The sequence below is a fragment of the Haemaphysalis longicornis genome, unplaced genomic scaffold (genome assembly GCF_048455015.1).
Source record: "Haemaphysalis longicornis isolate Haplotype H1 unplaced genomic scaffold, Haemaphysalis longicornis Haplotype H1 scaffold_1, whole genome shotgun sequence".
NCBI lineage: Eukaryota > Metazoa > Arthropoda > Arachnida > Ixodida > Ixodidae > Haemaphysalis > Haemaphysalis longicornis.
In genome coordinates this window covers 154739158-154762014 of record NW_027526203.1, presented here as the reverse complement: position 1 = coordinate 154762014, position 22857 = coordinate 154739158, and the positions used below count along the sequence as shown (strand labels likewise).

General features: G+C 49.1%; 1 protein-coding gene across 27 annotated transcripts in view; it reads right to left on the bottom strand.

The window, feature by feature from the left end:
* LOC144138109 (uncharacterized) overlaps positions 1 to 22857 on the bottom strand; it is a 118391-nt gene that overhangs the window by 84528 nt on the left and 11006 nt on the right. For 26 of the 27 annotated variants that reach the window (XR_013315839.1, XM_077670236.1, XM_077670245.1 and 23 more), the window contains exon 3: positions 3696 to 3828. The exons of the other annotated variant lie outside the window; for it this stretch is intronic. Coding sequence is in view for 25 of the 26 variants with exons in the window: in XM_077670236.1 (XP_077526362.1) it covers positions 3696 to 3828 (133 nt within the window). In the remaining variant the exon portion in view is untranslated. The remainder of the gene's footprint in view (positions 1 to 3695; positions 3829 to 22857) is intronic. 27 annotated transcript variants of the gene reach the window in all.

Here is a 22857-nt window from a genome sequence, read left to right as displayed (position 1 = left end):
TAGACATACTCTGGACACCGGCCCACGCGGTACAGGAAGGGAACGAAACCGCACACTCTCAGGCTGGAGATCTTACCCTCCGAGCTGGAGTGGCGCTCGACCCATCCCACGGGGCAAGGTCATCCAGAGACAGTCTACTTAACTATACCGATATTACGGAATATCGATATAGCTTTCGCCTCTGCCGCCGAAAGCTAGCACCCCCGCACCTGGAACTCACAACAGCCCAAGAGCAAGACTGGAGGCTCATACAAACAAACACATACTTACACCCAACCCGCCTGCACCTAATCCACCCAACACAAGTCCCATCCCCGAACTGCACCCTCTGCACAACCCCAGCCACCCTACCCCACATTCTGTGGGCCTGCCCCCAAAACCCCTATCCCCGAATAACCACAGCTGAGCAGTGGAGAGAAGCACTGGCCTCCCACGACAGGGAGGTACAGACCTCCCTGATCGCAAGGGCCGCCTCGGTCGTCGTTGGGCTGATAATAACGACCACCAACTTCTCACGCTAAAGACAAGCTCAGTTTAATAAAGTTTCCTATCTCTCTCTCTCTCTCTCTCGCATATCAGCTTACGCCCCATCTCTCTTCGCGCCCCCCCTCCTCCCCCAGGACGTTTTGCAATACTGGCCCTCCTGTCTAGACACTCGGACGCCTTTGCCCGAAGCACCGTCTACGAAGGCCTAAAATATTGGTTCGAGAATCCACCCGAAACAGGAGAGCCCATGTGATAGGAACTGCGGTCACGCCTGCGCCTGCAAGCTGCACGCTGCGAGCTTTGTTCTTAAACAGTTCCGACCTAGCGTAAAGCGAACGCTAGCCACTTTCCCTTGCTTGCCCGACTCGCCAGGGCAGTTTCCGTTGTAAATGTGAAGTCAGCTGACGTGGAACGCGTGTTTTCCACGGCATCTCTTTTAGTGACATACAGCGAAGCGAAACCGGCTCTCAAACACCTCTTTTAAGCAGCTCGTTTGTCAAGCGCAACACACAAGCAGAAGGCAACTGTATTAGTTTACTTTTTTTTGTTTTTAGAACTGATCGTTGAAGCAGCCGTCATTTATACTTCGTGTTTTCAGAACTGAACGGCGAATCGCCCATTTGGCTCACACCATTTTGTTACGTAATTTTGATGCATGAAACTAAAATATACTTTTTTTGACCTTTCACGGCAGCTTGAGACCTTTATTGTAACATAAAATTCACGAGGAGACCTAATTGCGCTGCTGAGCACGAGGTCGCGCTTCGATTCCCGGCCGTGGCGGCCGCTTTCCTGATGGAGGCGAAAAGCAAAAACACCCGTGTGTACGAGATTTCGGCCTAAGGTGGTCAAAATTATTCCGGAGCCTTCCACTACGGCGCGCCTCCTGCGTTGCGTCGGCGCGTTAAACCCTACAATATATCAACGAGGACACCTACGCACTTTTTTCTGGCGTAGGGATTTCCACAACACTAGACTGACCGGCTTCCGAACGTGTCCTTCTATTATTATCGTTATCATTTTTCTTTACATCTTTTCTTTCGGTTGATCGCCCAGACCAGAGGACACTTGGGGGAACCTTCATTGCTACTCCACTGCATGCAACTCCTCAAATTAGTTATACAGGCCTCGGTTATACAATTAATTACGCAGGCCTTGGACTCAGTTTTGCTGAGTCCAAGGCCTCAACGCACTCTCTAAGTCCTTCTTTAGTTAGCTAGAGCCGAAGGTTGTGTGGTGCTAAAGTGTGAACAATCTCCAAATTTCTAAAAGAAAAAAAAACAAGACGAAGATTAGTATACGAACCAATGCACTATCCCAGTATACACTAACGAGAGAAAAAAGAATTCTCCCTGCGCATTGGTTCTCATCGAGACACCCATACAAAGGTCGCGCATACTCTAAGCACAGCCTGAACTTCCGCTCGTGCGCAGTGGATGATACCTGACGCACGTAACTAAGCATTTCAGCAAGGGAAACATTGCATACCTGCGCACACGCAAACACAGGAAGTTCTGAAACTATCCGTGCTTTCAAGGCGCGCTTGACATGCGTGAGTGCTGACGACCTGTGCGGCCCGTGATCCGTAATTGGTGCAAAGGCAGGGCAAGGTGCTCGAGCGGTAATTCTTCCAACTGATACCACCAGATCCGGAGATTCTGTTCCTCGTTAACAAAATTATAGTTCTAACCATGCTCACGACCGCTCCATACGCGTGTTAACTGCTTAAGGAATATAATGTCTTCTTCAACCATACTTTTGTCAGCACAAAATAGAACATGTCGTCACGTTAGCATTAACACATTCACACTTAAACAATATTAAAACATCACAACTGGTAAAGACGTGCTGACCATGCAAATACTATAATAACTACCCGGAGAACTGCCCCTGTGGGAATTAGTAGGGTGATTGCACTGAACGAGATATGCCACAAAGCCACTATCACTCGACCTTGGTTACGTGTTTTGCGTATTTTAGCAGTTCTAACGTATGTGATAACACCAGCTTAATGGTCGGTTCATTGGAAACTTGATAATCACCCGATAAAACGTTGAGGAATTAGAGGAATGGAATTGAACTGCCCGGCAATTCCCGGAGTGGGAATGAGCGATATTCCGGCATTCCGAGGAATTAAAATGAATGGAATTTAGGCAACTTGTAATTCCCCGGAATGGAATTGGAATGGAATGGGGACGCCCATTCCGCAACACTGGTGCAGACAATGACCTGCCCATCATGGCACATAACTGTCTGCTTATTTTTTCGCAACTCATTGTTGGGCGCTCATTTCCAGTAAAAAAGAAATGTGCGGAAGGAGGCAAGAAAACGTTGACAAAGACAAAAAAAAAATGTGAGCGACACCAACACAGCAAAGGCTTCGAATTTGATTTGTCATTCTGTTCCACACGTCAAAAAAACTATTACAACACGCATACTAGAGGGATGTTATTTTCAATAATGAAGAAATAAATTCTTGGTATCAAGGCAGTGCTTAACAGATTGTTAGTTGATACCTGTCCCGAGGTGAAGTAAAGTGAAAACGATAATGAATACGCGCTCCACGGGGTATGCTCCAAACACCCTGAACATCATCGTAGTCTCCAAACATCGTCGTCTTGCCAAGCAGCCAACGATAACATGCCAGCAACGACGAAGGGATACAATCACGGGGAAGAGGAAGAAGACGTGTGTGGAATGCTGGGTGATCGCTGTCTGGCGTTCGGACCCGAGCACATAGCAGCGGTCCTCGACAGGTGACGTCCGCACCTACCGTCAGCCAGTGACCAACTCTAGCTCTGGGAGGGGTCGACCGTGGGTCCACAAGGGCCACGGTTGCTGCTACCTCGAGAGCCCACAACACGGTTCACCACAGGGAACCTTCATGCGTGATCAGGCCCCCACCAACTAAGCCGTGCCGCCACTGGCCCATACCGCCACCACCACGCCACAACCGGACTGACGGTGCGACGAGACTGGACTCGTGAAACTGTAAGCCGTGCACTGCATTCTTTCCGGTAGTTGAACTCTTGTTGTCTGTCGTGGGTTGACCGGTATATAAATGTAGTTATCCCAGGTTTTTTTCTGTATTCGCTTCGACTAAGAACCTGACATAACACACAGACCTAACCACTAGTCACACAGCCCTGCCCACAAAAACCTTGAGGATGAATGCAGTGCTTGACTCTTTTCCCTTGCCAGACCCATACCTTGTAGCAAATCTTGTGCAGGGTCTGGACAATGCCACAGTGCTAGGCAGCCAAGCTGGACATGGTGGCGGGACACGCTGGCAAGGCTGGTTGAAGGCAGCCCGGCCCACAGGGTGCATTGCACATTGATGCCCTGCAAGAAAGGGTGCCAGCATGTGAAGTGGTGCTGTAGGCTTGCTTGTGCTATGTTTGCAGTGTTCTGTGTCCCGCCCATTTCTTTCCTGGTTGGATCCAGCAAGCCACAGTCATCGAAGGGCGAGTCGTGAGAGTTCTTTGTTTACCAGGCGCGTGTTTCTGGTAGGAGTTTATCCTCTGTGCCTTCGCGATCACCATGGGAGCCCAGGACATGCGGCTTAGGCCTTTTATGTTTTACACTCGGCTCGGGAAGGGGGTGACGAACGGAGAACTTACGAAGATTCTCGTGCAGGTGTTTTTGAGGCAAGAACTCAAGATTTTGGAACAAGCCATTTCGAAATCTTCTTCAAGAATAAGAGTGCAGTCAAACGCTTTTTGAACAACCCTGTAGTCACCCATGTTGAAGGGTTACCACTCCGGAATTGGAACGACTCCAAATTCATTCCACCTTTTCGAGATGCCGGAATGTAATGGGAATGGAATGAGGACAATGCTTGGAAGAATGGAATGAGAATAGAATTAAGCGCCTCTTGCCTAGTATGGAATGGGGATATTTAGACGACGACGGCACATTTGCTGGTGCCTTCCGGCTACTTCAGTCTGTGGCGATGACTGCGACGGTAGATCTCAAAAGGAGCATCGGCTACGAGAACGACAATGCATACCCGGCATCGCAAGTAACTGAAAGTGAACTTCGAGTAGCACAAGCGTGTCTGGCCGGTAACGCCATTAGGTCAGCTCTCCAAGCTTCAGCAGGCTTTTTGAGGTACAGCTTTCTCTGCACAACCGTCCCTGGCACCAATAGCTGACCGGCGTGTCTACCGAGCTGACCGAGAATCAAAGGGGGGAGATACGAACGGCGCACATCCGAAGCTACGGTGTTTCTAAGCGCAAGCTGATGCTGCGAAATCTTGTAGCTAACGATACAAAGTGTTCGTGCATGCAACATGAAACAACGAGTCTGCTTGGCGTCCTCCTTTAATCCTCCGTATCTGGCGCGCAATGAATGGCCCTGTAAGCCGCCCGGGTAGGCACCTCCCGGGAATACGGCGCCAACCTGTCGACAGTCTGTCCATGTGCAACAGCGGAGCCCCGGGGCTCCAGCACATCAAAACCAAGGCAGCAAAAAGAAAATTGCGGGTGAGGGATTTGCGTACTTGGCACCTGCCATAAACGAGCTTCGGATATGTTACTGAGCTTTCTACCTCCCCACTATGCTACGGCAGCTACAGTAGTAGGCAGCTGGGAGATACGATCACACTAGATGACAATGCAGAACACACAGCTGCTGAAAGGCATTTGTTTCTAACAGTTTTGGCTCCAATAGCACTCTCTTTTGCGAGTGCTTTGCCAGCTCTCAGAAGTGCGACAGCGTGCTTTGCTTCGATCCAAATGTGTGGCCCTCTCCTCCAGTTGCGCCAAGCTTGTTCGTGGTTTGGTTGCTGTGCCTGTGTCCACGCGGCCTTTGCGCAAGCCTGGGTACAAAAAAAGTACCTGATTACTGAAGCCTTAGTCATCGGCTTGAAAGTTGGAGCATAATCACTATTCAGGAAGGAAGGTCTCACTTCAAAATTTGGATGAGGTCCTCATGCATATTGGGTGCGCGTTCATGGAAACAAACTGCCTGACCATACTTCTTAATTTTGACAGGGCTCCCGTCCCGATATGGTTCTGTCCCTTTAAATGAATTCATAAATTATGTTCTGCATTGAAGGGATCGGATTGGACTGAGGTAGTGCAGGGCAATAAACAAGTGCAATGGAGGTCAACGTGAAAGTGGTGGCAACTTCTCTACGGTGAATTCAAAAACTGTCAACAGTGTTTTGTGCCGCTGCCCTCCCATCTCTCATGTTGGTACAGTAGCATTAGTGATTAATGCTGTCAATTCACTTGAAATCACTCAAGTGTTTTTAGCTGAGGTGAACTTTCTGCAGCTCTTGTCATATCACGTATAATCACCCTGGCCCTATACACCAGCCATCTCCATTGTCTATTGTTTAGCATCACTTTTACTTTTAGTCAAATGTTTTAGTATGTACGGTCTCATCACAATTCAGTAACTTCTTCTTTGGCGCTCTTTGCCCGTAGTCGGCCTTGCGCCAATAAAACCCAACCATCATCATCACCATCAAATCACTCAAGTAAACATTTGGAATGCGTGAACATGACAGCAAGCTCCGCGCGACATGCCTGTGAGTTATTCACAGCATACCAATTACGCTGGTATGATGGGGTATGCAAAGCAGATAGTGAGATAGCACGCCAGACTGCGCACCAAAACAGAAAAGGCAGACATCAACGTAATACTCCTTCATCTTGCGTCACACGAGAACTAACCGTTAAAACATGCCAACATGCAGATACTATCATAAGTTGTGGGATCCCGCTACCTATTATGCAAAAAGGGGCAGTGTCCCTTTTCAAAGCGAAAGCTTTTTTAGTGGCACTGATCGCATTCTGCCAGAAAATAATACATTCCCCCTTAGACGGGTTGCTCGACCGAAAAGGTCTAAGGCCTAACACACACGGCGCGGGCGTGAAACCGGGGACCGCAAAATAAGTCTCTCTCGCTCTCTTTCTCTGAAACTGGGCTTCCATTGTGTCAAAAACCTTACATAAAAATCGCAAAAAATGAATGGTTCAAAATAAGACAACACGCGTCGATCACGAAGGAGTAGAAGGTATACAGTTACCTCATAAACCACGTAACGGTGTACGTTTAGATCACTCATAGTTGGTTTAGTTAGTGCACGAAAAATCGCCGCATGGGTTTGTTATTCGCTTGCAGTTTGGGTGTTTGAAGGTTTGACGCACTTTATGCGAAAGTTGGACCCACTTTAACTCTTTCGTTACGGCGGAAAAACAGCCGATTTTGAGTGCTTCCACAAAACGTTTTTTTTTTCTTTTGAGCTACTGGACACACTTAGCCTTGCTATGCATGAAATTGTAGCTTATACATTGCTCTTCCAAACACAAAGCAGCAGTTTTGTTAAAAGTACAATTACTTACAGTTTATTCGTCAAGTAATCAAAAAAAAGCCCCCAAGAAAAGTATACGAAAAACACAAATCGGCAAGTTTACCGAGACTAAAAATTATTCCACGAATTTTAAGATATACAAATTGTTCCTACGTTCGTTGGCTATGATTCAATATATAAATCAACAGTGCACACCACGTTTTGGATTTTTGAGGGCCCGTCAACCTAGCGGAACTGACGGCTGTACCACACCGCGAAGGCACTCAAGGGTGAGTGAGTCTCTGTAAAATGTGCATCCAAGTATACTCTTTTGTGTTCTCGCACAAAATCCTTATCAGCTCGGTGGTAAAAAACTGAAAAAAATTCAGCGCTCTCGAGAAGCGTCGCACCTGAACCCTGCAGCGTTATTCTGACACGAGCGCCAGGTTATCTTGAAGGTAACAGCGCGATACGGCGCGGTGCATTTGGCAAAATATCCTGGCCATATGTAGTCGAGACCCTAAACACAAAATCAAAACCTCAGTCGTCAGATAAGAAGCACGTTTTGTTTATAAATTGAGCGCGGAGTCACAACGAAATAACCTGCCAGCGCTTGTTGAAGTGCGAGACACCTGAACCGGAGCTTCGTCGTCCGAACTGAAATCTGAAGATCCCACATCATTGCTTGACCAACGCCGTCTGTATAAACATTGCCTGACGCGTCGCGCGCTTTTCAATGGGAAGGGTAGGGACGCTTAGTTCAGGCACTCATCCGCTATCATCCGCTATGTGGCGCGTGCTGGCGGACATCTCGCCTTACGTCACTGCTCGCAAGTCGTGAACGTTGCACCCACTTCTACTACGTGTGTCTGTCAGCTTGCCTGTTGGGCTTCAAGAGCCGTTTCGCTCACATCTTAGCTGCGACGGGACGCTAGTTCTGTGGCGCACTGGGGATCTCGTCCAACGTGTCGCTCGCTTCATACTTGCTGCATTTTTCCAAAGATAACTGACGGAGGCGGACTGAAATAGTGTAAGAACATATTGATTGTCGGGTAGACATATAGCTAACAGAAAAACGATATTTTCGGATGGGGAAGTCATTACGGCGCCAAAGTGAGAGTTAAGCTTTCGCGCTTCTCTTTACTTTCGTTAGGAAGGGAGGGTAATTTTTCGCATTGGGCAGTTGTTCTGCAAGAGCTATGTAACCAACCTGCGACCACTTCCCAACTTCGGTGACAAGTGAGACATTTTGCATACAGTTAAACCTGGATGTAACGAAGGTGACAAAAGTTCGCAATTTTTCGTTACATCCAGGTTTTCGTTACATGCAGGTTTCGAATTAAGGCTCGCGGAAATGAAGCAGAAACGAAGCCGAAATGCGAGAAATCAGTGAAGGTAAACTCACCCTTCATGGATTTATTTCACCGCAAAAAAAAAAAAGACTGCGTGAGTTGTGCCTCCTATTTTGGCACGAGCTCGAGCACTACTACACGGCACTCCAAAGAAGCAAGGTCACTTAACTCCGTATTAACAAACGTAACTTAAGTATCACTGAAGTCACAAGAACCAAACTTTTGCTGAAAGGGTGCCTCTTTGCGAACTTGATGCTGTTTACCGCCCTAAAGATTGTTGAGAGGGTGTGAGCTGGGATACTGTACCAGGCGGAAACATTCTGATTTCTCGCCAGCGGAGACGCCATTTAAAATTGGGCCCTTTTCTTGAAAAGACACAACTTTTCGGTTTCTAGCAGCAGCACTCATCACCGACGAACCGATACCACAGATAGAAGTTGAGACGAGCGAATACACGCCGACAGGATTGCCTAGCACCTCAGAACTTAAGTCTGGAACCGAAACCGCACTCACACGTGGAAACGCACGGTAGTTAGCGGTGCGGGTAAAAAAACAATAGCGTGAAGGGTAGTTACTTTTTCTAGCTGGTGTGGTGTCACGCTACACAAGCAAAACCAGAAGTGACTGCTACGTTAGCCACCAGATGGTGCTAGCCCCACCGTTCATCATCATCATCAGTATCATCATGACGAATTTCGTGTTAAGGCGATTCCAGGCGTTTTCATTGCTGCTGGCTCCTTACGGTGGTGCTAGTATTCGCTAAATTAGCTCATTTCTCCAGCCGATTTTTGAGTAAAAGTGCAGAAAACAAGGACTGATCAGCTCGCCGACTTCGTTATATCAAGGTTAACCACCGCGACGTTTCGTTACGTAGAGATCGCAAACACATGGGCTTCAATGCGGGTGGCAATGGGGAATTGAAAAACTTCGTTAAATCAAGGAATTCGCTACACAGAGGTTCGTTACATCCAGGTTTAACTGTACTTGCGCAGTTTTCAGCTTGTATGATAGTGTCAGATTCATGTTGAGTTCCTCATTAACTCGATAGAACTCCTCAGGTAGTTTTTACATTGAGGAATTAAAGGAATGTAACTGAACTTCCCAGCCATTCCATGAGTGGGAATGGGCTAACTTCTGCCATTCCAAGGAATTGAAAGGAATGTAAACACAACAAGTTCTAATTCCTTGGAATGGAATTGGAATAGAATGGGGATGCCCGTTCCACAACACTGGCAGTCACTGTTCGTGACCAGGAAGTTCGCTACGAGTATTGTGGATCTCAGGCGAAGATAGTGAGGGTGTTGCACTACCCACACGATCAGCCGGACGAAGCTTTGTGCCGTGCTCTACGGGCTTACGGGCAAGTGCACAGTTGCTCCAAGGAGAGTGTGTCCGGATTGCCAGGCATGTGGTCGGGCTTTCCAAGAATGCGTGTTGACGTGAATAAGGCCATTCCAAACCTAATCCCAGTTGGTAGGTTCCCGGGCCAGTGTGAGTATGAGCGTGTGGTGCGCCTTTGCATCTGGTGTGGCTTTCCTGGCCACCGTGCGGCTGCATGCACGATGCCAAAATGCAAGCGCTGCGAGAGTTTCGGCCACGAGCTGTGTGAGGAGCCTTGTGCCAAGTGCAGCGGCAACCACGCTGTCTCGGAGTCGACTCTCCGGTCGTTCGTGATGGCAACCCAGCAGCCACCGCAGGACCGGCAGGCACTCCAGTAGGTTCTGCTGAGGAACAGAGCTCTAACCCCGGCCAAGGCAGTCTGGAGACTGTAGGGGATGGTGAGAATGCCGATCCTCTAGGCACAGTGCGTAAGGAGTGGTAGGAACAGTCGGCCCCTGGTGTCACTGCGATGATGGAGGAGCAAGCCGAAGAGGCTGCGTCTGAGGTGATGACACGTCAAGGAGGCACCCAAACCGACCAGGACAAAGAGGCCACGCCACAAGGGCAAGTCACGCGACCCCGTGGAGGACACGAGTGCGAACGATGGGTCCGATGACGAGCTCCCCCGAACCTTGCGAAGCACCTCTGCAGAAAAACGAGCTGCTATGGAGGGGCCTGAGGCATCGGAGAACGAGAACAGCAATAGCCCTAAGGAGGAGATGTCTGCTGACTACTTTCCCGACCACGCCGGCAGCCCGGCTAGGCCTCGTCTTCAGGCCTGACGGTACGGGCCTCCCTGCCGAGGCTCATCACCGACCGACCACGATGGCGAGCTCCGGAATACCACCAGCAGCCATGGAGTACGACGAATCCAGCGGACGATCCATTCACCCAACACATGGACCGAGGTGATCGCACCGCGAACCCGCTAAGCTCTCCACAAAGCCCGAGCCGAGAATTCAACAACGCCGAACAGCAACTCTGCAGCCAAGCGTCACGTGCTGCATGTGCCATTCCACCTCCCCGCCTTCCCGACTCGCATTACATCTCCGTCTATCGACCAAGAACGGGCCTGCAAGTTGGAGCTTGGGCCACGTGAGACATCGTACAAGGTTTGACCACCTCAAGCGGTCTCCCACAGCCGCAGTTCCTGGAACACGACCATCCAAGCCCAACCGGCGCAGAATCTCGTCGTAGCCGGCACCCCAGACCCCGATATCGCCACCGTCCTCTCACAAATAACAACGATCACTCTCGGCCAAACCAGCTTCGAAAGCACTGCCTACATGAAGCCCCCTCCCAGGACTTCCCGAGGTATAATCCACGGCCTGCCCGAAGACATCAACAATGACGCCCTACTCCAACTGACTGCTGCCAATAAGCCTTACCTAATTCATGCAAGGCTACTGGGCCGGACATCTTCAGCCCTCCTGACCTTCAATGGAACCAGAGTACCTTTCTACATGAAAGTCGGGTGCGAACTCATTCGCTGCTGCCTCTACAGGCGGGAGGCGCAAGTGTGCCAACAGTGCGGGGAAGTGGGCCACCGCCGGGACGTGTGCCCCCACCCCGAGTCCACAAACTGTTTCAAGTGTGGTGCTGCTAGCCCCCCACCAGACCACACCTGTCTCCCAAAGTGCAAACTCTGTGACCAACCACAGTGACACACCACTGCCAGCAAAGAGTGCCCCAAAAGGCATCTTCCCACCCTGCCACCACAACGAGGCCGAAAGCAACAACCTGCCCAGTTCCAGGCCCATCTACAACAGCAGCAGCAGCGGCACCAGGCACCCCCTGCTGGAATCCCGGATCCTCCACTACCCACGGCCCAGGTGAGCTGGTCAGCGGCCGTACGTGGCACTCCCACTGCTCCCTCACAATCTCTTCAACTCAACTATGTCCCACAACAACCCTCCCTACCCCCCCTACATCACAGCTTTCCTAGGCAAATTCTCCCAGCAACAAAAAGGATTTCAGGCACGCCTAGATGCCCTCACAGAAAAAGTAAACAAACTCACCTCCTCCCCCCTCCCGGTTCTCCCGTCCCCCGAGCCCGAGCAGCTCAATGAGCGTTTCAACACTCTACTGGACACTATTACAAAAGCCCTGTCCAAAGCAACCTCCCCACTACACGCCGCAGTGGATGCACTTACAACACGTCAGCTGAAACTGGAAAAGGCAATCTCCGCCCTCTCACCAGCCGCGACCCAATCGCTAGCTTCATCACGAAAAGCGGACCTCCATCCATATGACGACGGCAGCCTCCCCGCGACCCCCATCTAGTCTTTCGTAATGACTTCTGCCCCAGCACCGACCCTCAACATCTACCAATGGAACTGCAGATCGTACAACAGCAAGAAAGACCAATTTGGCCTCTACATCCTCCAAAACCCCCAGCCGCCCTACAAGAGATAAACACCCCGAACCCCCGCCTCCGAAACTACGTCTTATTCTCGCAAGACCCCCAAAACCGAACGGCCGTCATGGTAAATAAAAATAGTCCCGCTCACACCCACGATCTTCCTCAAGATGTGGCCAACACCTTTGTGGAAATTATCCCCAGTCACCCTTCTCAACCAAGCATATACATTCTTAACATATACAGCCCACCATCCGCATCCCTCAAGGAAATCGACACCCTCCTTCATGAAGCGCGCAAGATCTCCAAGCAGGACCCCCTCCTCCTAGTTGAGATTTCAACGCCCCAAACCATGGCTGGGGCTACGCACAAGCCACAAAAAAGGGCACGGCTTTGCTACAAGCCACCCAGCACCATGGCTTTGTACTATTATAGTGCCTAGAATATACTGGCTAGTGTGCCGAGGGCGGGCTCCAGACGGGCGCCGGGAGCTATGTACGCGGCCGGCTGCCCCTTGGGGCGCTGCCGTGCGGGAGTGTGCACGTTCGTCCGGCCCGAGCAGATCGCGCGGTTACCTCCACGCTGCGTAGCAGACGGCAGCGGCAGAGCTTTCCATTACGGCCCATTCCTACTTGCGACGAAAGCGAGTGAAAGCGATGGGAATTCTGTCGCGCGACGAAAACTGGTCCCGACCATTCAACAAAACCGATTGTCGCACTACAAAGCAGCGGAATTCCTGTCCCTTTCGTCGCAAGTGTGAACGGGCCTTTATGCGCAATCTTTGTCCCACATAAAATAACTCTGGCTTGTCACCTGAGCACACGGTTGACATCTGAGTACGTTAGTGTGCTTACGAGTGTATTTAAACGATGTCACTATGTTTGAAATGTAAGCGCTCAGAATGCAGCTTTGTCATGCCATTGCGCCTGGCCGATAAACAATAAATACAATTCTACATTTCAGAGTTTATTCCACCATAGAACGGTAGTTGAACATCGTACAAATGATAAGTACCAAAGATGGGAGAAGTCATTCGCCTGGGTCTCACATTTCATTACATTTCATTTTATTTCTTTACCCGCCGCGGTGGCTCAGTGGCTAAGGCGTTGTGCTGCTGAGCACGAGGGCGCAGGTTCGACTCCCGGCCGTGGCGGCCGCTTTTCTGATGAAGGCGAAAAGCGAAAACGCCCGTGTGTGCGGGATTTCGACGCACGTTAAAGATCCCCACGTGGTCAAAAACAATCCGGATCTGCACTACGGCGCGCCTCATTGCCTGCGTTGCGTCGACGCGTTAAACCCTACAATCAAAAATCAAATCAATTTTACTTCCTTAAAGACTCTTGAGGGAGTATTACACAAGGGGTGGGTACCAAAAGTAACAAACTTGGAAGCCAATGATTTAACAGAGAAAAACTTATTGATACTTTCTATGAAGAATGATTGGCAGGTAATGGTTGCAATTTCACTCGGAAAACCGTTCCAATCCGGTGCTGTATGAGGAAAAAACGAGGCAGAAAAAGTAGAGGTCCGGGTGCATGGCCAAGCAACTTGAAGCGAATGGCTAGTTCGGTGAGATATGTGTGTTGCGGGAATGATATAAGGTGGGGCATGGAAAGGGCTATGAAAAATTTTGTGGAACAAAGAAAGGCTGGCAATACGGCGGCGAAGTGCTAGGTCAGTTAAACCAGATTCTGCTTTCAAACCAGGTATACTGACAGTGGAAGAGTATGAAGAATGAATAAATCTAGCGGCCCGGCTTTGAAGTGATACGATGGCATGTGTAAGATAAGATTGTCGAGGGTCCCAAATGGGTGATGCGTATTCTAGTTTCTCACATTTCCTGTAAGTTAACGCTTCAGCTGGTGCTGTTGCAAACTTCATCCACAAATAAAAAGGATGACAACCTTCACTAAGTCTCGGTATTTGTGGTGCTGCCTGATTTTCTCCTAGGGGTTCCGGAGGATCGAAGCTTCTGTGGTTTTCTTCAGGTGCGGCCACATTTTCAGTCGTCTCCTCGTCCAGCGTCTCGGTGGTCACCCTGAGGCGTTTCGCAACCGGCTCCTGCTTACAAAGGTCTCTGGCCTTTGTTTTCCATACAACCTTCGGTATGAGGTGCATCGGGTATCCCTCGAATACTGCATAGGGACAGCATCCAATTTTACCCGCAGTTTGTCGCGAGGGATCTCGTCCACAACGCCGTTCACTGTTATTTTGAACGAACGCTTAGTGCAGTTATCGCCAAAGTGCTTTTCACATACTACCGCATTTGGCGTCAGCTTCCTGTCCGCTCTCTTGATCCACTTCGCCCACTCTGACAACACTGAAGGGTCAGTCGGTGCTTTAAAGAGCGACATATTTTCCTTATTTAAACGGCACCCGCTAGTGCACAGCAGAACAAAACACGTGCTTTCCTTTCACGGCTTCTTGACGCTTCCCATAATCTGGAGCTGAGGGCACAAGCGGCCGAATCAATAAACGGCTGCACAACGGCATCGGCATAAAAGTGAAACTGTGTAGGCAAAGACGAGGACGCCGGTTCGATTCCCAGCCGCAGCGGCGGCTTTTCTGGTGAAGGCGAAAAGCAAGAACGCCCGAGTGCTCGAGATTTCCGTGCACGTACAAGATCCCCAGGAGGTCAAAATTAAATGCTGAGGCGCTCTAATAAACCCTACAATCAACAAATCAATGCTGTAGGCAAAGAAGGCGCACCCACCCAGAACCAAACACCCACGATACCACTTCAACCACTTCTGTAAGTTGTATTTCCATTGGCAGGGCTTCTCATCGCCATTTCATAGCTGACTGAACCACTTTGTGTTTGCTGAAGTTATAATAAATAGCGACTGCAGGCGTCTGTCGTCCACCTGTGTTTCCAGAATGGAAGCATCTGCAATTAGTGACTAGTGGCACTGCATCTGAAGTTAAATTGTCTGTTACAAGCGAGATTATTTATTGAAGTTCAAGGATGACTTGTCCCTTATAACCAATCTTCTACATCCGATGTCTGTTATAAAAGAGGTCAATTTAATGGGAAAGATAGGGCAGCCAACCATGTGGGTGAACAGTGTCTCTTGCCCGACCCCAATAAATGAGCCAATGCAGCGAGCGAACCAAACGCACCAACACGGAAAACCACGGCGGAGCGACAGCGGTGGCATGCGTCCGTATAAGGAGCGCCCCCAATCGGCCACCGTAGGCATCCATCGCAGACGGCGCCACACCTCCCCATAGGAGAGAGCGGGCCCTCGGCACACTAGCCAGTATATTCTAGGCACTATAGTACTATACAACGATTTGACCCAATCAACCAGACTGGGCACAAGTGTGGCACGGGACACGACACCCGAGCTCACATTTGCGACCAACACACCAAACGTACAGTGGACTCGCCTGCCGGACACATTAGGCAGCGACCACCACTTAATCTTTGTTACAATTACGGTTGCCCACTCTACCACCAGGAGGGGGAAGGCTAGAGTCACCAACTGGCCCGAATTCAGATCTGAGCCCACTCCGCTTCCACCCATCGGGGAAGACATCACGGCATGGACGGAAGCAGTCAACAAACTTGTACGCAAACACGCACAGGAAATAGCCCTCACGGACACCAACCCTGACGCAGACCCGCATCTCCTCCACATCTGGGAGGAGGCCTCATCCCAGGAGGCCTCATCAAGGGATGGCAACGCCAGCGCCACAACAAGAAATTAAGGAAGCGCAAAGCCCAGCTCACCCAACAAGCTCAAGACTATGCCAAAACACTCCAACAGCAAAAAGGGCGCTCTTTTTGTGACCAGTTGAAGGGCACTGTCAGTACCAAACGCACGTGGCATATACTGCGGCACCTCATCGGCAACACCAAATCCTGATACATCACCAACACCAAGATCCATCGACTAATCAGAAACAGTGATCTTACACCCGCAGAACTCCTCCAAGCTATTAAAACCCACCTCTTCGGTCACCCTACAGCGCATCCGTCCCCTATCTCAACTGAATACACGGGGCAGCCCAATAGCGAATTGGATGCTTCTTTCACAGAATCAGAGTTCCAGCTACCACTAGCCCGTCTCACCCGAAACACAACGCCGGGTAGAGACGGGATCACCAACCGACTGCTCAGAAACTTGGACCATGACGCTCAAGATTCACTTCTAGAACTGTTCAATCACCATTGGGAACAGGGAACCTTGCCGGCCGAGTGGAAACATTCTGACATTACCCTAATCCCAAAACCCACCAAGCCCATTTCCACAACATTGCTTCGCCCCATCTCACTGACATCGTGCATTGGAAAACTTTTTGAGCACCTAGTGCATAACGCTTGACCGCCTACCTAGAAGAGCAAGAACTTTTCCCCCTCACCATGTTTGGCTTTTGTCAAAATCTCTCAACGCAGGATGTTCTTATACAACTAAAAGAGCAAGTCATTGATCGTCTCAGTCGCTCGACACCCAAAACCGTACTGGCCCTAGACATAAAGGGGGCCTTTGACAACGTCACCCATGCAGCCATTCTGAAAAACCTCATCAACACCAACTGTGGAGCTAAAACATACAACTTCGTCAGAACCTTCCTCACAAATCGGACGGCAACACTCCGACTCGGCCCACATACGTCCCCCACCTTCAACACTCCGGCCAAGGGGACACCCCAGGGGTCGGTAATTTCACCCCTACTATTAGCCCCTTTTCCTCTCGCTTCACTCTTGGAGTCCATACCACACCTTTGGCATGCATTTTATGCTGATGATATAGCCCTATGGACCACAGAAGGATCGAGCGGTCACCGACAAGATGCCCTATAGAAAGCAGTTGACACCACGATCTCCTACCTCCAGTCCAGAGGACTGACTCGTGAACCCTCCAAATCAGCCCTTCTTGTGTTGAAGTCTTGCAGCTGCGGGCGTCCACCTCCCCCAACGCCTGCCTCGCAAGTAACCATCTCCGGTCAACATACCTCAAGTCAAGACTCTAAGAATATTGGGAGTCCCTTTCCACCACGATGGGTCCAGCACGGCCCTCTTACCTCAACTGCAAACAACCATAGCCCAACTCACCCACCTTATTCGTCGCATCAGCAACAAAAATTTTGGAATGAAAGAACAGGACACATGCCACGTCGTACAAGCGCTACTCCTCAGCAGGCTCACGTAGGCCACACCATTCCTGGCCCTCAAGCCTTAAGAACAAGCCAGATTGGATACACTCATACGCAAGACGTATAAAGCGGCACTGGCACTCCCTGCGTACACCAGCAACGAGAAACTGCTATAACTCGGCATACATAACACCCTCTCAGAACTTCTAGAAGCCCAGCACACGGCGCAACTCAACCGACTGTCCCTAACACCACCAGGCAGGAGAGTACTCCGACTTATGGGGAGAAAACCCCCGGATTCCAACAACACCCCGCACCCGATCCCACCGAACATACGGTGCAAGATCCGGGTAGCACCCATTCCCCGCCACATGCACCCAATTTCCAACAAGGCCCGCAGAGAAGCTCGCGTTCGTCATCTGGCCAGAAAATACTCCGAAGACCAACCACAACTGTTGCCCTTACTTCGCAAGGTGAGGCGGCTACAGCAGCATCTTATTGGCGGTGAGCGCGATCACGGGCGGCGCTGCGACGCGCGCCTCCGTGACGTCGGCTTAGGGATTCTCGCATTTGTCGTCTGCTTCACTCGGTCTCGCTCTCCCTGCTGTTTCTTTGCGCTCAGTTGACGTCTGATGCTTGTCCGCACCAGATTTGACATGTGCGTAACTTATCACAATAATAGACATGAAATCGCATACACTAGCTCAAGGCGTGAGTTAAAGTGCAGTTTTGGATACCGCTACGTAAGAAACATTGCCGGCGTTGCCCCATTCCTTGCGAAACCGGTCCTGTGTGGAGCGCGAAGAGTCGGAGCTAGGCACGCCAGCTTCTTATTCAGCAATCTTGGAACAGCCAGCTGCTAATAACTGACAACAGCGAAATTGCAAGACCAAAACAAATACCAGGCCTTCGGGGCTGTCGGCTTTGGCAGGAGGCATTACGATTCCCGGTAATAGTATGTAAAGTAAGAGTTTTTGCAACCTCGCTAAACGCTGGAAAGTATTGTATTACATCACTTTACGTTGTTATGGCATGAAACTATGCCGACATGCATTACGGGGCTGCAAGAACTGTAGTTTGAGTTCCGAATAACCCACTGTGTGTATAGGCGCGTGCCGGTTTTATAACACGCTCCTAACCAGTATGAAGGTCTATTGAGGAAAACGAGTCACGTCTACGGTAAGGATACAGTAACACTATGTTTGTTCAGACCTGGATTGATATTTAAGTACATTGCTTACAGCCTTGTCTTCCCAGTACAGTTGAACCCCTTTATAAGAGACACAAACCAGGGAGCAGTTTCTGTCTCTTATATAAGATGTCTGTTATAAGCAGGGAACCATGTTTTCACTTACTAATCACACCCTAGTTCAATGTGGGCACCGTATGACTAAAATAAGCTCAAAGAATGCTACAGCATGTTTCAAAGACTCATTCTAATCTATGTTTGACCCCCAGAATTTATGAAACAGTTCTGAATCTTTGTTTGCTTCATGACTGTATTTACACTGTTTTTACAACCTATTCTACAAGCTTTTTTTCCTTTCCTTGTTTGTGGAAGATGAATCGTAGATGTTGAGTTCACAAGCCGAGATGAATAGCCAGAGCGCACAGCTTGTTCCGCTGTGTGCTCAGGCTATGCATTACGCTTGCAGGACTCAACATCTGCGATGCTTCTTGACTGGGAGCTACGCAAGTGGGAGAGCCCGCATGTGCGATCGCGCTCCATCCAGTGGATGGCAGTAAGCTTCAACCACTTCTGTAAGTTGTATTTCCATTGGCAGGGCTTCTCATCGCCATTTCATAGCTGACTGAACCACTTTGTGTTTGCTGAAGTTATAATAAATAGCGACTGCAGGCGTCTGTCGTCCACCTGTGTTTCCAGAATGGAAGCATCTGCAATTAGTGACTAGTGGCACTGCATCTAAAGTTAAATTGTCTGTTACAAGCGAGATTATTTATTAAAGTTCAAGGATGACTTGTCCCTTATAACCAATCTTCTACATCCGATGTCTGTTATAAAAGAGGTCAATTTAATGGGAAAGATAGGGCAGCCAACCATGTGGGTGAACAGTGTCTCTTATACCCATTTGTCTCTTACATCCATGTCTCTTATAACGAGGTTCAACTGTATTCCAATTTGCGTTATAGGAAAACTGCACTCAAGAGGAGTAGGAGGAGGAGGAGGAGCAGAAGGAGGGGAAAACTCTAACAGTAAAATCGAGCTGATTAGTGGTCTGGGTCCTCAGTCCAGGACAAATGAGTTCAAGTAATTTCTTCCAATTAATAGATCTCCATCCCGGGTTTGTTCTTTACGCCTGGAAGAGTTGAAAAGAGTTGAAAAGAGCTCTTTCGAAATATTTATCAGTTTCGATTCTTGTAATATATATGCACGTATACTATATTTATTGCGCTCGTTAGCGAGTATATCAAGCCTTAAACACCGTAAACATGCCATGATTTTCCGGATTGATTCGTTATGATAACAATGGTTACGATATAAATTCGGAGCATAAAAGCCACCTTCGAGTACTCTGGACAACGTTGCCTGGGGTGCGATGGCGGTGGCGTAGCAAAAACCTTCACATTGTATTTGCATGTGAATAAACAACGCACGCTGTGGACATGCGCTTTCTTGCAGGTAGCCATAACAGCAGCCAATTCGTGAAGAAGGGAATGTATGCCATGCATAAAGCCTGAAGAAAGTATCCACACGATCTTTGTGAGCCTCCCAAACATCCCCAAACCTACTAATGAGACGTTTGTGACAGTTATTAATTAATTAATTAATTAATATTAAGATTAATGCGTTGGGCACAGAAAAAAAACATTCATCTGACACAAGTCAACAACGAAAAAAATAAAAGACAGCTGCTTTATTTCCTGCTGTACGATGCGCGTGTACGTAGGACTAGACTGTTGAGTCGTCATAACAGCATCTCAAAAATACTGTAGGGAAGCCAACACATTTTGAATACTTATCTGTGCGCTGAACCTCGCGAATAACCTAGAAAGAACGGGTTGAACACGAGCTTCTGACCGTACAGAAGCTTTCTTCAAGAAGAAAGTTGTTCTTTCTCTCCTCGTGTGTGGAAAACTTGTGGGGGATACAGCTTGAAATTATTCAGGTGTGTCAGAAGCTTGCAAAAATGACTGAATTGCTAAACATACGCTTTTTAATGCACTAACGCGTCAAAGCGGGCGATTTCAAGCACAGGCACTGCTGCCCCTCACAAGCAGAGTGTAGCAGACGACAGCGGCGCGAGTCCCTAAGCCGACGTCAGAGCCAGGGGGCACCACTCAAACATCTCACCACCAATTGTAATCTATCACCCACTGCGGCTGAGGCAATCGCAATTGCACATGCTGCAATCCACCAGAACCATCCAAACTCACCATTCTCACCGATTCCCAAAAAGCCTGTTGGCTGTATCAGTATGGCAGGGTACCGGCAAGCCCCCTTCGTCTCCTCCGGACCTTGCCCGAAGATCTTGAAATCGCCATCGTATGGACCCCAGGCCATTCGGGCCTTGCCGGGAACGAGGCAGCTCACGCTGCCGCCCGCGATCTGCACTTCCGGGCATTCCCATCCTTAAGGCAAGATGCCACGAGCGACCCGGGCTCCACAATCCCCTCTCTAACACGCCTCGATCCTACATTCAATGCCATCCTATCCCACTACCTGCACTTCAGAAGGATCTATCCCCTGCCCCACCCTACTCTCAGCAACCAACAGTCTCATATCTGGCACCGGCTACAGACCGGTACTTACTTTAACCAAACGGTTCTCTCCCACATTTCTCCATCACTCTCCCAACACGACTGCCGCACTTGCAACCTCCCTCTCACTACCTACCACTTGGTGCACTCGTGCCGAGACAGCCCTAAACCCCTCCTCAACCCACAAACTGGGGATTCACGGCCACGAGTGACAGATGCTAACTTGTGCCGCCTGCCTGTCGTAGGTTGACGCCTTTTGCCCTGTGCTCCCGTGGCCTGGCTTGCCTGCTGCCGGGGACTGACAATCAGCGCAAAGCGGCATCTGTTGATACATCGGCGTCCCTGCAATATCTGGGCGGAGCATCGCGTGACAGCACCCTCTGGCCCTACATAAGGAACGGAGCATCACCGCCTCACTGGGATTCACGGCCACGAGTGACAGATGCTAACTTGTGCCGCCTGCCTGTCGTAGGTAGGCGCCTCATTTTTTTGAGTGTGTATCTTTGTTTTGTTTCTGTGGCCGGTGATCCCCCTTCTGCCAATATGGGTATTGATCTGTGCTCTTACCGTGCCCGCACTGGCACTTTTGTCGCTAGCCGGGATCTTGTGCTCAGCTATGATGAACGCGCTGGTTCTGCCTTGATTGGCGCGTTTTTCCCGAGACCATCCCTGGTGCTGCTTTCTATGTGTATTTTTCTGACGTTGCTATGCTCAGGAGACGTTGAGTTGAACCCCGGCCCGTCGAAGGTCGAGGATGTCATGAGCACGCTGAAGGATTTCATAGCAACGGCAGAACAGTACAATAACACCACTATTTCTACACTTAACGAACTCAGGAAAGATATTACAGACATAAAAGGTCGTGTTTGTGCTATCGAGAACAGCCTAAAAAGTGTGCCCCAAATGAAGGACGCCGTCAATACCGTTAGTGGAAGTGTAGAAGAAGTAAAGATGTCTTTGACCCGCTCAAGCGAGGAACTTGTCGACGTTGTCGATGACCTCAACAATCGTATGCGAAGGAATAACCTGCTGGTAAAGGGTATAACTGAACAAGAGAAGGAAGACTACGCAGTTACACAACAAATCGTCCGCGATTTCTTTCCCAGTAAACTAAACCTTCAACTTGGCAATATTGAGCGCGCTCATAGCGTCGGCCACCCACGACCAAACTTTCATCGCCCAATCATAGTTAAATTTCTCGACTTCAAATCCAAAATGGAGGCTCTTGATAAAGGCCCTAACCTCAAAGATATTTCGCCTAAAGTGTGGCTGGAAGAGGACTTCTCCCCAAAAGTTCAATTTGCTAGGAAAAAGCTTCGAGAGTTTGCTAAAAGTCACTCAAAGAAAAACGAACGGTACACAGTTCGTTACAACAAGCTTCATTTAACTCTTTCGCTACCGCAGAAAATTGACCAATTTTTAGGGGTCCAAGAAAACATTTTTTTTCCTGCTAAAAAATTGGTTAGGCACTAATTGCAGGAGCACAAAATGCAGATTATTTAACGGCCTTTCCAATAACACCAGTTTTTTAAACGTTTTCATATATCATAGTTGTGAAAAAAAATATCAAAATCAAAATTTTTGTCAAGTTGTCGAAAAAAATGATAAAAAAGGAGTTGTGTATATCAAACCACCGGTAGTAGAAAAAAAATTAGAATATACATTTTGTAGGGAAACACTTCAAAAACACACCCTAAAAAAATGTCGACTTGCGCGGAACAGTTTTTCAGATATAAAAAAAAATGTTAGCACGCACGGTGCTCGTGTCATGCGGTGAAGCCCAACCTCTAATTCAAAATGTGCAATTTCGGGTGGTTCCCTGGAATAAATCTGGCGGTTTGACGTTATCAGAGGCACCAATTTTCCCCCGCATAACGTAAAAACATCTTGTCAATGGCTGACTTTGCATTTACAGCGAGCACACTATTTGGGACAAGCACGCGATGCGGAAAAAAACATGCATGAAGTTGAAAACAGAACGCCGTGGCTGATGCTTGTTGTCGTTCACGGTCAGTTATCTCTCAAAACATAAAGCTGAGCTTTATTATCATCTTCTTACTCGCAATTGTAGCCTTGCTCGCAAAAATTAGGTACGATGAGCTAGAATCGTGCCCTGCGATCTTTGGCCGAGTAGCAGTTGCGCGCTGAAAAATATCAGC